This window comes from Crocodylus porosus, unplaced genomic scaffold (assembly GCF_001723895.1).
Source record: "Crocodylus porosus isolate Cpor-Errol unplaced genomic scaffold, CroPor_comp1, whole genome shotgun sequence".
NCBI lineage: Eukaryota > Metazoa > Chordata > Crocodylia > Crocodylidae > Crocodylus > Crocodylus porosus.
The window spans coordinates 2,105,396-2,119,954 of record NW_017728925.1 but is presented as its reverse complement, the minus strand read 5'-3'; the positions used below and the strand labels follow the sequence as shown (position 1 = coordinate 2,119,954).

Here is a 14,559-nt window from a genome sequence, read left to right as displayed (position 1 = left end):
AGTAGTCATCTTGGCCCAGAAACTTGGGCCAAGAGGTTATTCAGGCTTGGTTTATTTAGGTATGGTGCCTTCAAGAGTGGGGAAACTAATTGTGTACATAAATTTGGTTTCAGGTTCTTGTTTCCAGCAGGGTGAAAAGGTGAGTGTCTTCTGGAGAACAGTGAACTGTCCTGGAACAGAGTCAACAGGCTCTGAAGAATGAGGAGGACACCCACAGGGGTTAGCTGTGCTCAGAGCTGTGACTGCTGCAGAGCCCTAGGTGCTACCTGTACAGTCTAGTTCCAGCTACCAGCTGGCTGAGCCACGTGGGTGGTAGCCTCTGGGCCTGAGGCTGCCAGGTAGGCTTTGCTGAGGTCAGAAGGACCATGTCCTGCAGTTGCCCAGAGTGAGCTTCATCCACTACAGGCAGATACTGCATTACTGCCATCACTGGTCATGTTGCAAAGGGAATGCACTCAGAGCTGTGACAAAATACTGAGCCTTCCTTGCCTTGATCGGGTTCTTTCCATTCCTCCTGCCTTTTCCCTCTGCAGGGCTCAACTTCAGTTGATTCTGTTTACCAGGAAGCTGAAATTTCCTTAGTTTTTCCATTTCTTGGAGACCCCTGCCAACAGTGGGGGGGCTGCCTGCTAATGGAGGTGGAGCAAAGACACCTCAATGCTGTGCACACCTTCATTGTGGAACTGTTTCTCTTTCTAGAAGAACAGGGGAAGCTTGTTTTGGGAGGTACAGTGATTCCCCTGGCAATGCAGCAGGTTCAAGCTGGTAGCTCTGTGCTGGCCTGGGTTTCCCTAGCTCCCATAGCCGAGTTTCTGCAGAAGGTAGTAGGAAGACCTCGGTCATTACGAGCCCTACATCACAGCAGCTGCAGAAGGGATCTCTACTCCAGTCCTGTCTCTAGGAGCCGTATTTGTCTTGGACGGTACTGTGGCAGTCGGGTTGCTTGCCACCCAGTCGGATCCATCCACCACCGGGCAGGTTTGTTAGAGCTAGATGAAGGTTGTATTGGGGAGGTAGTACATCCCCACTTTGCTGTAAGTGTACCAATAGCGCTATGCCGGTAGAGCTCACTTAATACAACAGTAGGCTTATTTTTAGCATAACCTAGCCATCTGGAAACATGGATGAAGCTGCAGGTATGGCATGCAGATAGGGTTTAAGGCTCACCTGGGACAATAATGGCTGTCTGCCTGAGACCGGCCAAGCGGGGGCTTGCACGCCCTGGGGGACAGAAGTGGGATCTGCGTGCTACTTGCGACGGACCCTCCTCCCCCTCAGGCACCTACGTGAGCTCCATCAATCTGTGAGCAAGCCAGCTCCTTGCCCTGTGCCATGAATCTTTCCTAAGGCTTCACGCTTGACTTTGGGAAATGTCTCAGCAGAGGGCAGCAGTTTAAAAGCTAAATTATTTCACTCTGCCATCTTCTCTTCCCCCTACTCCCCTCCGGCTGCTCACTCTCACTCTACAAGGATGCTCTTATGGGCTCTCCCTTCATTGCACGTTGAGTCCATTTTTCTGGGTCCTGAGGACCTAGGCTGTCCCTAGTAGGGGTTACAACCATCTTTCCACCTAGTTTACAGCACAGACATCTCAGATTTCACCTGTGAAGGGCTTTGTGTGATGATCACAGGCTGTCCTGTAGCACCCGCTTAACTGGAGAGCGACACAAGGGAAGCACGCCATCCTTTGCTTTCTTTCACACAACCGGCGTTTTGGCTGTGCTGGGAGGTCCCTCACAAGGGGCCATTTGAGCTCCACCCCAGCCCTGCTTGCAGAGGCCTCCCTACCATTAGTGGGGGTGGGCGAAGAGGTGAATGGGGGTGGTTCAGAGCTGCTGCTGTTGGCCTCGCCATTAACACTTCTTCATCCACACGGGTGTTGCTTCATTTGACTTGCTCTTGGCCGTCTCACACCCAACCTTTAGACCAGCTATGTGAGAAGTCCCCCTTGGAGAAGGGCTCTGCCAGAGCGGTGGCTGGGGGCTGACGAGCACAGCACACTCCCCTCCAACACTGATTGAACTTCAGGGACTAAAAATCAAAGCAGTTCAAGATTTGAAAGGCCGAGAAGCTCCCAGCCACCCTCCCCTGGCGAACTTGGTTTTCACTTCATGCCTGAGACAATGTTTTAAGTTTTCAACTACTTGTCAACATTTTCTCTCCAACTGCTTGGTGCTGACATTTCTGAGGAGGAAAATAGCAGAATTAACCAAAACCAGAAGCCCTGCCCTTTGAGCCCCTATGTATCTATCAGCTGGGGGGGGTGTCCTAGTTTTATAGCAGGGGAAACCGAGGCACAGAGAACAGAGCGATTCGCCCAAGAACTTTCAGGAGCTTGGGGCAGAGCTGGGACCACGGCCCAGCTGGATGGAGGGTCAGCTACCCGTAGGAGACAGCCGAGGAAAGCTACTTTCAAGCCTCCGGAGCTGCATTCTCACAGCCTGGCGTGCTGCTTTTAAGTTCCAGCCCCCGGGGATGTGGGCTTAAGCAAGACTCTTGGCTTTCAGTTGCAAAGAAAGATTTTAGTCCTTGTACTTGCCTGAAAAGCCCACCCAAGCACGGCATAAAGGCACAGAAACCAGACAGCAAAGAAAAAACAATATATGATCTATTATTTTTTTTAAAGCTTATGCTTTGGGAGGCCCAAACCTTGGTGTTTGGACCTGTGCAGCTAGCAATACTGACACTGCAAAAAGGAGACAATGCTAGCTGGGGAAGCAATTTCCCCCCCACAAACTCCCCCGAAAGTGTTTCAGATGAGCAGAAGCCTTGCCACTCATGGGGGAGCAGCTGGCCATTTGGTAAAATCCATGTGGGATAGAAGAGATTACTGTAGTCCCTGCCTTTGAGTGTATGACCCTTTTCACAAGAGGCCTGTCATGCTGAGTAGCTTGGTTTGGGGGTCCAGCTGGGAACACCTGCCCAATTTCATCTTTTCTCTGCTTTTTTCACAACTTGTCTTCCCATCCAAAGCAGCCAGGGCATTCAGCCCTACAGAGCTCATTAGCCTGGCCCCATATTCAATCAAACCAGCCATGGTAAAGTAAAGTAGAGTGTGGTGCTTCCTGCACATGGAAGCAAATACCATCTCCAAACACTCATGGGCTGGAAAGCAACCCAGAGACCAAGCCCTGTTTCCCCAAAGGCTCATGTCATTAGCCAGCTGCCATGGCTGAAGACAGAATATGGCCCTTCTGCCCTCAGTAAAGCTCCCATAACAGCCTCAGGACCGCTGGACACCACTTGCATGGCTCAGCGAGCCTTTATCAGGGGGAGGGCGGCTCAGATGTGCAAAAGCAGCATCCGGGCTCCTGCAGGATTCGCATGTCCGAACACAGCCGATCCATCCGGAAAGGCCCGTCCCTGCAGCTTAAACCCCAGTCTGTGCTTTCCTCAAGCCCACTGAGTTAGGCTCATCCCTGGTCCGCCTCCCAAAGTCCTTGCCTACTTGAGAAAGACAAGCATGAAGAAGATGGATACAATGAGGATGATGATGCCCACGGCGAAGCACAGGCGTAGATTCTCCACTGAGGAGATGGGTGGCTGAATGTCCACAGGTGTCACCCGGCTCGGGAGCCCCACCACAAAGGCGTTCTGCACCTCCTGCATGTGGAACCCATGCCAGGCCCCGGGGCTGGCTGGAACCTGGTTGGCGTTCGGAGGGACCATGCTGCTGACAGTGAAGATGGATGAGTGGGTCACATAGTTAAAGTCCATGTCCAGGGACAGCGTGGAGTCACTCAAGGAACATTCAGAAGCACTGGGGGGTTCCTCCTCCTCCTCCTCCTCCTCCTGGGTCTTGTGCTCTGCTGCCAAGACACCAGAGGTGGGCAGGCTGCTCTGGGCTGATGTCTCCCGCAGGATGTCCTCGTCATTCTTCAGAGCCTGCAGCCCCTGCTCTGGCACCAGCGTCACTGTTCTGCAGAAGGGGCAGCTGATGAAGGAGAAGGCCCTGTTGTGGCAGACCAGCTTCCGGAGGCAGGAGAGGCAAAGGGAGTGATGGCACAAAAGCAGCTTGGGCACCCGCCACCTGGACGGCACCCTGTAGGCTTCATAGCAAATCCCACATTCTCTGGCACGCATGTCCATCAGGACGGCAGTCGGGGAGCACTTAGTTCTCACCGAACGGGCTCTTGCACCTGGCCCTGGGGAAGCAGAGGGGTTTCTACCTATGCTCTAGCTCCAGCATCTCCTAACACCCATCGCTGTGACTTAAGGCTGCTGTAGGAACTATGTTCAATTCAGCTTCCCCACTGGAGGAAATGGGCACCAAAAGAATTTCATCCAAATGACACAGGAGTTGAAATTAGCCAGTAACAAAATCCAGTTGTGCGAGCTTTCTGTCCTCAGGTCTGAGCAGGCCTCTCGCCTTGGCTTTTCTTCTGTAGAAAAAACAGATTGTCAAGGGGCAAATGGACATACCCCACACTCCCCAGGCACAACATGGGCTCAGCTTCTCCTTGTGATGATCAGACAGCCAGACTTTGTAGTGAGTGGACAGACCTGGAAGGAAAGGCCAGGGCATGCTCTGAGCTCCTGCTTTTGAAGCAGTCAGCCTTCCTGGCTGCTGAACTGTAGTCACTGAGTAACAGGCCAGTACTGAGTTAGATGAATCACTTGCTGCCAGGCACTGTTTGCACTGAGATAAAAGCAGTGACTGTGAGTGGCTATGTTAGGGAGGCTACACTGGACCTGAACTTTAATCACTAATTGATGATCTGTGAAGAGCAGGCCCTGGCATGCTTACATTCCTTCCCCACCTTAGCAGGGGCTGGAGGGGACTGCAGTGAAGCATGCAGCACCAGGATACTCAGGGAGAGCACCCAAGGCTCAGCACAGCCGGGGAACGCTGCCACAAACCTCCCTATTTGCAAACCTCCAAATGCTTAGGAGGTCACATCTAGTCCAACCCTCTGCTCAAAGCAGGACCCCTGCTCAAAGAGACTTCAAGAGGTCATCTAGGTCAACCCCTGCTCAAGTCAGGCAGAAGGCAGGGTAGATATTCACTTTACAGAGAAACTAAATCAGAGACATAAGCTTTTGTGACCCCAAGCTCACTCTATCATATGTCCTCAGCACAACACAAGGTTGTGGGGGCGGGGAACGGGACACGGGTTGAGGTGACCATGGGCAGCATCCCAGTGCGGGCAATAGGGGTTTCTGCACCTCTGCTAACCGGCCGCGTGCCCTTGCTGTCAGTGTGGCACAAATGACACCTGGCTGGTGCTGTGTCCCCAGGATATTCCCCACCAATGCATTCCCTTGCTCCCTCACTTTTCTGTTTTTCTGGCCTTTGGCTCAGGGTGGAACTTGGCCCAGGGCTGAGGGATTGCCACCCATTAATAAATGAGAACCACAAGCAACAGTTCCCGTTCTGCCATGCTCACATGCCCAGGAACACTTTGGAAAATTATTTTTAGTCACTGCCCAGAGTACTGAGGCAAGGGTTAGGACAGAGAGTGCAGGTAGTGCATCACACAAGCCGGCCATTTGTTCAATAGTCCAGAAGTTTCATTCCAGCTGAGCCCCGAGCCTGGTTCTCAGTAACATGGGAGGGGGTCCTCTTGTCCTGCCACTCCCCTTTCTGCAGCCATGACAGCCACAGATGAAGGGCTGAGCCGAGCCCCCTGGCCAGGCAGGAACAGAAGAAAGCAAGGACACTGCTTCCAATCTGTGGGAATTGCCAACCATGCTCCCCAAGCAGACATCACACCTTCCTCCCGCGAGGAGTGATGGGTAGAGTGAAGGTAACTTGGAGCATATCTGCTGACCCTGCAATGGAGACACTTGTGATGGGGGAGGTCAAACTCCCTTTTGCCAGAGACTGGGAAAGGCCTGATCCCATACTCCATCCTCATACCCATATGAGCCCTGTCATACCCACATGGCAAAACCCTATCCCCCTTGCCCACCACTTTAGGTCTATACTAACCGAAGGGTTTCAGAGCACATCCATGGCAGAGTGCCACCGGGTGGGCCTGATGACTCAGCCCAGGGGTCGGCAACATTTTGGGACATAGTGCCAAAAACAGCTGCAGCCTCGACTTGTAAGAAGTTAGTAGAGGGCAGGGGAGCCACCAGGGGCCCAGTCCTTGTCATGGCTGCACAGCCCTGACCCCTTCCCTGCCATCTGCCCCGAGGCACATATGCCAAGCAAAATGCTTTTGCATGACACACTCTGGCACCCATGCCAGAGGTTGCCTACCCTTGACTCTCAGGCCCCAGTGACTTTTGATGTGACTAGGGGCTCAGTCTGGATCCCACACTGAAGGATTGCTGTGTCCAGCTGAGACCCCACTACAGGAGCAGCATTCCCCCGACATGCACAGGGCATGCATATCTCAGCTCTCCTGCCAAAGTTTGCCCCTCGCTGCCTGGGGCAAGGGGGAGCACAGAGCCCTCTTCACCCCCCTGTTGGGTGGGTGTCCTGCAGCTGGGCAGCCTGCTCCCTGACAGCCTGGCTGGGTATCTGCAGAAAGCAAACAGAGCAAGTCTCTGAGATAGCCCAGGCCATACCCCCGCTGTTTACCCTCAGGCCCGCTGTTGACAGGGGATGTTGAAATCAGACTTTTCCTCCTCACCCATCCTTGAGCTGTGAGACAAAGCACTGACTTGACAAACATCCCTACGTGCTGCAGGGCAGGCAGGGTGTCAGGCAGGCAGCCCTGTGCATGCAGGCCCCTAGTGTTGCTCTGACCCTGCACCGCCACCCAGACAAAGTTCCTTTCAGTACGTATCCGTATCGACGAAGGAACAGAACGGACCTGGATGGACTTGGATGTCAACCCAACATGCTGGGGTGGAAGAGTAATGCAGCTTAGCCCTGCAGCACCACTCTTTACCCAGCCCAGCACCTCCATTAGAAGCCAGGAAAGGTGGCACTTGGAAGCCAGTGAATACTGGGTTTACCTCTACCAGGGCGGCTCTGATTCACCACTCCTGTTCCTACTGTGTTTAATGGTATGAATACAGCCATTTTTCCATAGGACTTCTCCATCCTTGAGGTTATTTATTGGTTTTATTTATTAACATTAACACAGGAGGACACTCACTGATCATTAACTATTTTCTACACAGACCCTGCACTGAACCCACCTAATTTGCTGCCTCATTAGTAGACCTGATTTCACCACCATACCAAGTGCTTCACTGACTGCAGCATCACTCTTATAATATTATCACAGACACTAGGTAATTTATCTTCATAAATACTCCATCTATTATATCCATCATTTTACATCTGGGGCAGAAAGCCAAGAGCAACAAGGGCCAAAACTTTCTAAAATAGCCACTAATTTCAGGTGCCCAGCTTCAGACAGCCTATGTTTGCCAGAATACTTCACACGTTCATACATTCATAGCAGGACTCCAATCAACTCCTATTGCTGCTGAAACCACCTAGATCTATGGCAAATCAGGCTGGGCACCTAGAAAGTGCACTGAACTATTAGTGATCAGCTGTGCAACGTTTAGTGTAACTGAGGTTCCAGCATCAAGCGGGGACTTGGGGCAGAGGCAGGGACAGAATCCAGTGTTCCTGTCTGACAACTTATCGAACCCTGAGACCTGTTCTTGCCACCCCCTTTCTCATTCATTGCCCCCTTCCAATTTTTGCATCAAGTAAAGTAGAAGCAAAGAGATAAAGAGGACACAACAACCCTGATTCATTTGCAGAACCAGTCCATCCTTGTGCCCAATGAGGCACAGTTCCTGGGTAAAATAGTCTAAGCTCATGGAAAGACTGCATCACAATGGTTATTCCCAGGCAACCTCAATCCTGGCTTTTCCACATTTCCTAACTTTTAGGAAACCTCCTGACCTGGAGGAGATTTGAGGTATTTTTGTGCAGCAAAAGTCCAAACTAGCAGATTTAGGAATAAGAACTTTTACCAGGCAGAATCATATTAACCTCCATCAGCCAGGGTTCAGACATGACAGGCCTCTACTACATGAGCTAATAGAGTGACCAATAGCAACAGAAGGATGGTACCCCTCTATGTAGACAATCTCACTGAAGGAGATTGAGACACACTTTGTTTGTGGGTTCACAGGTATTTCCTGAGCAGAGAATAGGGCAAGAGAAAAGGCCTTATGAAAAAAGGCTGAGAGCCATGGGACTCTTCAGCCTGGAAAAATGCAGGCTCAGGGGTGACCTGGTGGCAGCCTATAAGGGTGTGCATCAGGATTTGGGGGAACATCTGTTCACCAGAGCACCCCAAGGGATGACAAGGACCAATGGTCACAAACTCCTCCAAGACTGTTTTAGGCTGGCAATAAGGAAACCTTTACTGAGCCCCCAGGACCTGGAATAGACTCCCTCCAGCATGGTGCAGGCACCTATTCTGGACTCTTTTAAGAACCATTTGGACGCTTATCTTGCTGGGATCCTTTGACCCTAGCTGATATCCTGCCCCTGGGGCAGGGGACTGGACCTGATGATCTTCTGAGGTCCCTTCCAGCCCTAATGTCTATGAAATCTATGAATATGGAGACTCAGGATTCCCAGGGTCCACTCCAGGAAGTTATAGATCCTTCTACCCCAGTTGGCTCTCGCCCGTCCCCATTCTTCAATATTTCCTATCCAGCTCTCTTTTTGCTCTTGACCTTTCCACTGTGCTCCTATCCAACCACCTCTACTGCCTGGCTCCTGCCCCTTTCCTTTCTGAAACCATAAAGCTCTCCAACTCTTCCCCAGTTCTTGGCAACCTTCCTACTCTCCCCGTTCTTACCCTCATATCCCACTTGCTCCCATGCTCCCTCCCCTCGTTCTGTAAACTCTTTCCCACTCTGCCCAAAAGACTGTGTCCACTACTGCAGCTGTAAGATTTATTTTAATATGGGCAAAAGGACATATCTGAAACATATTTCTTAATCTAATTTTGAGAGTTGACTGAAGCATCTTAATTAAAATTCCCTCCCCACAACCCAAACACGTTCAATCTGAGCCAGACAACTTGCATGGAAAATTATATCCCAAAAATGTTATAATTTGGTGATGTTATAAACAACTGAAACAAAAAACTTCTAATAGGAAAAGTCAGGCAATTTATGCAATCCTATCAGTGCCAAAGACCATAGGGGTGGGGGCTGTGGGAGGGCAGAGGGAGGAGTGGGGCTGACTAGACCCTAAAGTAAACTTGCTTTGTTTGCAAAGAGTTATCATCAGTTTCCTAGTCATTAGCTTTGAAAATTCCTCCCTGGATCGGAGGACCAAGCCAGGCTGTCTCTCTACTCAGGCATGAGGCATAGACAAGAGAGAATCAGCTTTACTAAGGTGTAGTTGTAGCTGCGTTGGTCTAAGGACATAAGCAGACAGGGTTCTTTGGGTAAATCTATCTTTTATTAGACAAGCTCAAACAGTTGGAAAAATTCTTCTTAGCAAGCTTTTGGGTTTCAATACCCTTTGTCAGGCTGAGGAAGCATCTGCAGTTGGTGTGTGCTCTTCCTGAATGGGAGGAATTCCAGCCTTCAACTTTTGTGAATGTGTGAATAGTAAAGAAGCCAGAGGCTGGTATGCATGCAAGAAAGCCAGTCAGTGAAGATGTAACTTGAGGACTTCTCAGTAAATGGTAGATTACTAGACCAGCCCAGGACTCCTGTGGGCAGTATGCTCAGGCAGCCTGATGGGATGGGGCTGCGGGCAGGCAGGGAGCAGCATCCAGGAATGGGACAGGGGAACAGGGCTGGGATCATGAGGTGGTGACAGCTTGGGCCCAGGGCCGAGCTGAGATCCACTCCCCACCTGCTTCTGCTTATTGAACTGGCACCTATTGCAGGTGTGTGTGGAGAGTGGATCACAGCTCTGCCCTCTATCCCCATGCTGTCACTGCCTCACAATCCTGGCCCTGGCCCCAGCCCTGCCCTTCCTGCTCCCGGATGCTGCTCCCCACCTGCCCATGGCCCCAGCCCATCTACCTGGCTGAGCATACCCTGCCCGTGGGTGTCCTGTGCCAGTTTTCATAGAGATCCTGCCTGCACCATCCAACAACCCCAGCAATGGGTGCAGGGTGGATGGGCCAGGGTGCCAGGTCCAGTGGCAGCAGGACCAGCTGCACATGTGCCATGGCTTGGGCTGCCCCCCACCACACCTGGGCTGGGTGGGGCCAAAGGAGCCGCCCTGGGCTAGACAAAATCCCTTGGTGGGCCACATCTGACCACCAGGCCGTATTTTGCTCACACCTGGTCAAGACCTACAGGGAGACTTAGTTAAGTTCTGGTGTCTACACTTAAAAACAAGAGTTTACAAAACTGGAAAGGGTTCAGAAGAACGACACCAGCAATTTTTGTGGGCTAGAAATCTGCTTAATAGAAAGAGATTAAGATCTATTTAGTTTATCAGAGAAAAGGTCAAGAGGTAATTCAACTGAAGTACCCTCCACAGAAATCTGACAGCTGAGAGTCTACGATCTAGCAGGTAAGAGCAAAGCAAGCAAAAATAGCTGGACGGACACTGACATTGCAAAATTCACATTGGAAACAGGATGCAAAAATTATAGCTTTGCAGGGCAGACTTTCCATCACCTGGAAACTATAAATCAAGGCTGGATATCTTTCTAGAAGACTTGGTCTATCAAGAGCTTCAGGCTGAACACAGGACTCTTTGGCAGGGGAAAAGGGTCCTCTATTAAGGACTTCCTGTGTCATACAAGAGGTCTGACTTGATGATCACAAAAACCCCATCTGGCCTTTCTATCTGTGCCAGAGATCAGAGCTGCTGAGTAAATTGGGACCATTTTTATACACTCTTTCAAAACGAACTGTGCTTTGAGAGGCTCAATTCCAGCCAATGTATGGCCAAGGCTAGCTACAGAAGGACAGTTAGAGGCATTAGGGACAGACTGGGCACAGCCGAGCACTGGGGGACCCTCAAGGAAGAGAGGTTCAGAGGCTGCAGAGTGAGGAAGTTTTATATGTTGACCACACAAGCCACTTTCTCTGGCTCATGTGGCTGGAGCTAGATACTCAGGGAGTGCAAGCTGGACTTAGCTTGTATGACCAGCACAGCCACTCACTTAGCTACATGTCCCCCAGCTGATGCTAGCAATACCCATAGCCTTAGCCATCCCACCCCCTGCCACAGATGGAAAAGGGAGCAATGTCAGACACCATTTTGTTCCCATTCACTTTCAAACTTTATTTTCTTCCAGGGATACGAGACAAACATGGACAAACAAAAAATGTCAGAAACAAGAATTCACTCAGCAGTTCCTAGTTAGAGACATTCCAGTAATTTACTCCCCATGGCCAGAGGAGGCTGGGAAGCGCTACCTCCTGGCTTGGGATTTTCCACGAACCTTTGGCTTTGGGCTTGTTTACGGGCAGGCAGTGGACCTTGCCTCAAGGTTCAGTCATTCATTAACTCTCTCTTTGGCATAGCCCTGAGATGTAGTGAGGCAGCATGACAAATGCACAGGATTCAGCCTTCAGCACCAGTCAGGGCACTACCCCTGAAGTGAGCAGTGCTGGGAGAGCGCAGACATGGTAGCCTCAGGATGGAACTGGATAGTTACAGGACACAGACTAAGTAGTGAAGCAAGGCGTTTTGCAAGCACAGCAACAAGAGCCAACTGGACAAACTACCAAGTCTCCAGTACAGAACTGCACATAAAAATCTGGAGAGAGAAACAGTCTTGGTGGTGATGCCTGCCCACATCAGACTGCAAGGTGCTTCATGCTGCTGGGCTACTTCTAACATCTGAGCTAGCTTGGGATTTCTGCAATGCACTGTAGTCTAGAACAGGGGTTGCCAACTGGGGGTACGAATACCCCTAGTGGTACTTGGAAAGGTCCAAAGGGTGTGTGTGGGCAGGTGAGGGTGGAGCGCTGCCACCCACCACCTCACACTGCCACCTCCGAGGGGCAGAGTCGGGGGGGGGCGGGGTCCAAGGGCAGCAGCACCCATCTGTGGGCAGCACAGGAGCTGCCTGACCTGCTGAACGCAGGGTGGGGAGCTCATCCACCACCCCATGCTGCTGCTACCCACCACCCCACAGTACCACTGCGCACTGCTTTCCCATGGCTGGTCACACATGCGGCTCTGCAAGCTGCTGATGGGTGGTTTGTGATTTGCCGAGTGCGAGGCCCATCATCAGCCCATGGAGCCACATGTGGTGGGTGGCAGCAGCATGCAAGGCCCTCCCCCCCGCCACTCTGTGTCTGGGCACTGCCACCAGAAAGGGTACAGTTTTTTAAAAAGGTTGAAAATCCCTGGTCTACAACATACCCAATCACTCAGACCTTGGGGAATGAAAACCTGGGACAGGAAAGTTCAATCCAGGCTTACTATAGATCCACCATTATGTGCAAAGCCATCAGTGAATGCACATCTGTGACAGCCACACAAAATGCTTCCAGTGTCTCAGTGTTACAATGGTGTGCATTTTAAGGCCTCAGGAGCCATCTGTGTGGATATTCTGTATTCTGCATGGACAGGGAAGGGGGAACTCTATGGAGGAGTGGCTAAATATGGGGCTAGTTAATCCTCCATTTAACTGGCTTGACAGCCTTGAAGGGGAGAGCCTGACTCAGATTCAAAACTTATGGGTAAGTTGAACCAAGAACACAGATAAAAGGCTGCTATCCAGTGGGGCTGCACCTGAACCAGTGCCACAGGGGGAAAGCCAGTACATGCTGCCCTCCTTCCCCTAAACCCTAACTGGCCCCAGCTGCACATGCTCAGGGGCATAACAGCTGTTCTTTGAGAAAGGACCTCAGAAAAAAACACATCAAAGACCCTTACCAGGACAGAGCTACAGACAAGCCTGCTCCTTTGGGCAAAGGCAGGGACGGCTTTGAAGTTATTTTCTGCCTGAACTTAAAGTTGACTTTGATGCCCAATCAGACATGCACCAAAATCAGGGTCAATGGAAAACAGGGATGGAAATAACCTCAGGTCACACCTAGCCAAACCCCTGCTCAAGGCAGGATCATTTGTGACAATCATGGGAGGTCCTGGATGATTGGAAAAGAGCAAAAATAGTGCTCATCTTTAAGAAAGGGAAGGAGGAAGATCTAGGGAGCTACAGACCAGTCAGTGACATCTCAGTCCCTGGAAAAATCACGAAGCAGATCCTCAAGGAACCCACTCCTAAGCACTTGGAAGAGACGATGACTAGGAACAGTCAGCATGGATTCACCAAGAGCAAGTCATGCCAACCAACCTGATGATCTTCTACGAGACAACTGTCTGTGTGGATGCAGGGAAAGCAGCAGACATGATAGACTTTAACTTTAGTAAGGCTTTTGATACTGTATCCCACAACATTCTTGCAAGCAAGCTGACCAAGTATGGGTTGGATGAAAGGGCTCTAAGGTGGATAGAAAGTTGGTTGGATTGTTGGATTCAAAGGGTAGCAATCAATGGCTCAATGTCTAGTTGGCAGTTGGTATCAAATGGAGTGCCTCAAGAGTTGGTGCTTGGGTTGGTTTTGTTCAGTATCTTCATTAACAATCTGGAAGATAGCATAGAGTGCACCCTCAGGAAGTTCATGGATGACAAAGCTGGTGGGTGTAGTAGATACAGTAGAAGATAGGGCTAGGATTCAGAGTGACCTAAACAAATTGGAGGATTGGGCCAAAACGAATCTCATGAAATTCAGCAAGTGCAAAGCCCTGCACTTAGGATGGAACAGTCCCAAGTGCCACTACACACTTGGGACTGACCAGCTAAGCAGCAGCTCTGGAGAAAAATACCTGCAGGTTACAGTGAACAGTAAGATGGATATAAGTCCCAGTGTGCCTTTGTTGCCAAGAAGGCTAATGGCATACTGGGCTACATTAGTAGGAGCATTGCTAGCAAATTGAGGGATGTAATTATTCCACTCTATTCTACATTAGTGAGGCCACATCTGAAGTACTGTGTCCAGTTTTGGGCCCCCCACTATAGAAAAGATGTGGAAAAGTTGGAAAGAGTCCAGTGGAGGGCAACAAAATGGTTCAGGAGCCGAGGTACATGATTTATGAGAGGCTGAGGGACCTGGGCTTTAGTCAGCAGAACAGAAGCCTGGGGGAGGAGGAGATCGATTTAATAACCGTTTTCAACTACCTGAAGGGGGTCCGAAGAGGATGGAGCTGGACTGTTCTGTGATGGCAGATGACAGAACAAGGAGCAATGGTCTCAAGTTGCAGCACAGCAAGTTTAGGCTACATATTAGGAAAAACTCTCTCACTAGAAGGGTAGTAAAGCACTGGAACAAGTTACCTAGACAGGGGGTGGAATCTCCATCCTTGCATGTTTTTAAGATCCAGCTAGATAAAGCCCTGGCTAGGATGATCTAGTTGGAGATGGTCCTGTTTTGAGCCGGGAGTTGGACTAGATGACCTCCTGAGGTCCCTTCCAACCCTAATTTTCTATGGTTCTATGATCCCTGCCTAAACCATCTCAGATAGGTGGTTGTCTAACCTGCACTTAAGAACTTCTCTAGATCGTCTCTTCCCTCACCCTCAACACCACTAGGCTACAGCTGCCCAGAAAGAGAGGCTTGATCATGTACAAAGTGCAACACAGCTGAGGAAGATGCTACTAACCTGCTGCTCCCATATCAGAATGGAAGGACCTTA

The 14,559-nt window shown here is 50.6% G+C and overlaps 2 protein-coding genes across 4 annotated transcripts in view; both read right to left on the bottom strand.

Annotated features, from left to right (window-relative positions):
- Positions 1–2,590: 2,590 nt before the first annotated feature.
- On the bottom strand, positions 2,591–4,642 carry LOC109313806 (E3 ubiquitin-protein ligase TRIM23-like). Its single transcript, XM_019540532.1, has one exon. The coding sequence runs from the start codon at positions 4,087–4,089 to the stop codon at positions 3,445–3,447; it is 645 nt and encodes a 214-aa protein (XP_019396077.1). The 5' UTR covers positions 4,090–4,642; the 3' UTR covers positions 2,591–3,444.
- Positions 4,216–14,559, bottom strand: part of LRSAM1 (leucine rich repeat and sterile alpha motif containing 1) — a 57,431-nt gene continuing 47,087 nt past the window's right edge. For all 3 annotated transcript variants that reach the window (XM_019540529.1, XM_019540528.1, XM_019540530.1), the window contains exon 26: positions 4,216–4,382. The gene's annotated coding sequence lies outside the window, so the exon portion shown is untranslated. The remainder of the gene's footprint in view (positions 4,383–14,559) is intronic.

Bases quoted from the DNA above. Each gene is read 5' to 3' on its own strand.
- LOC109313806 (XM_019540532.1), bottom strand. From the start codon at position 4,089: ATGGACATGCGTGCCAGAGAATGTGGGATTTGCTATGAAGCCTACAGG.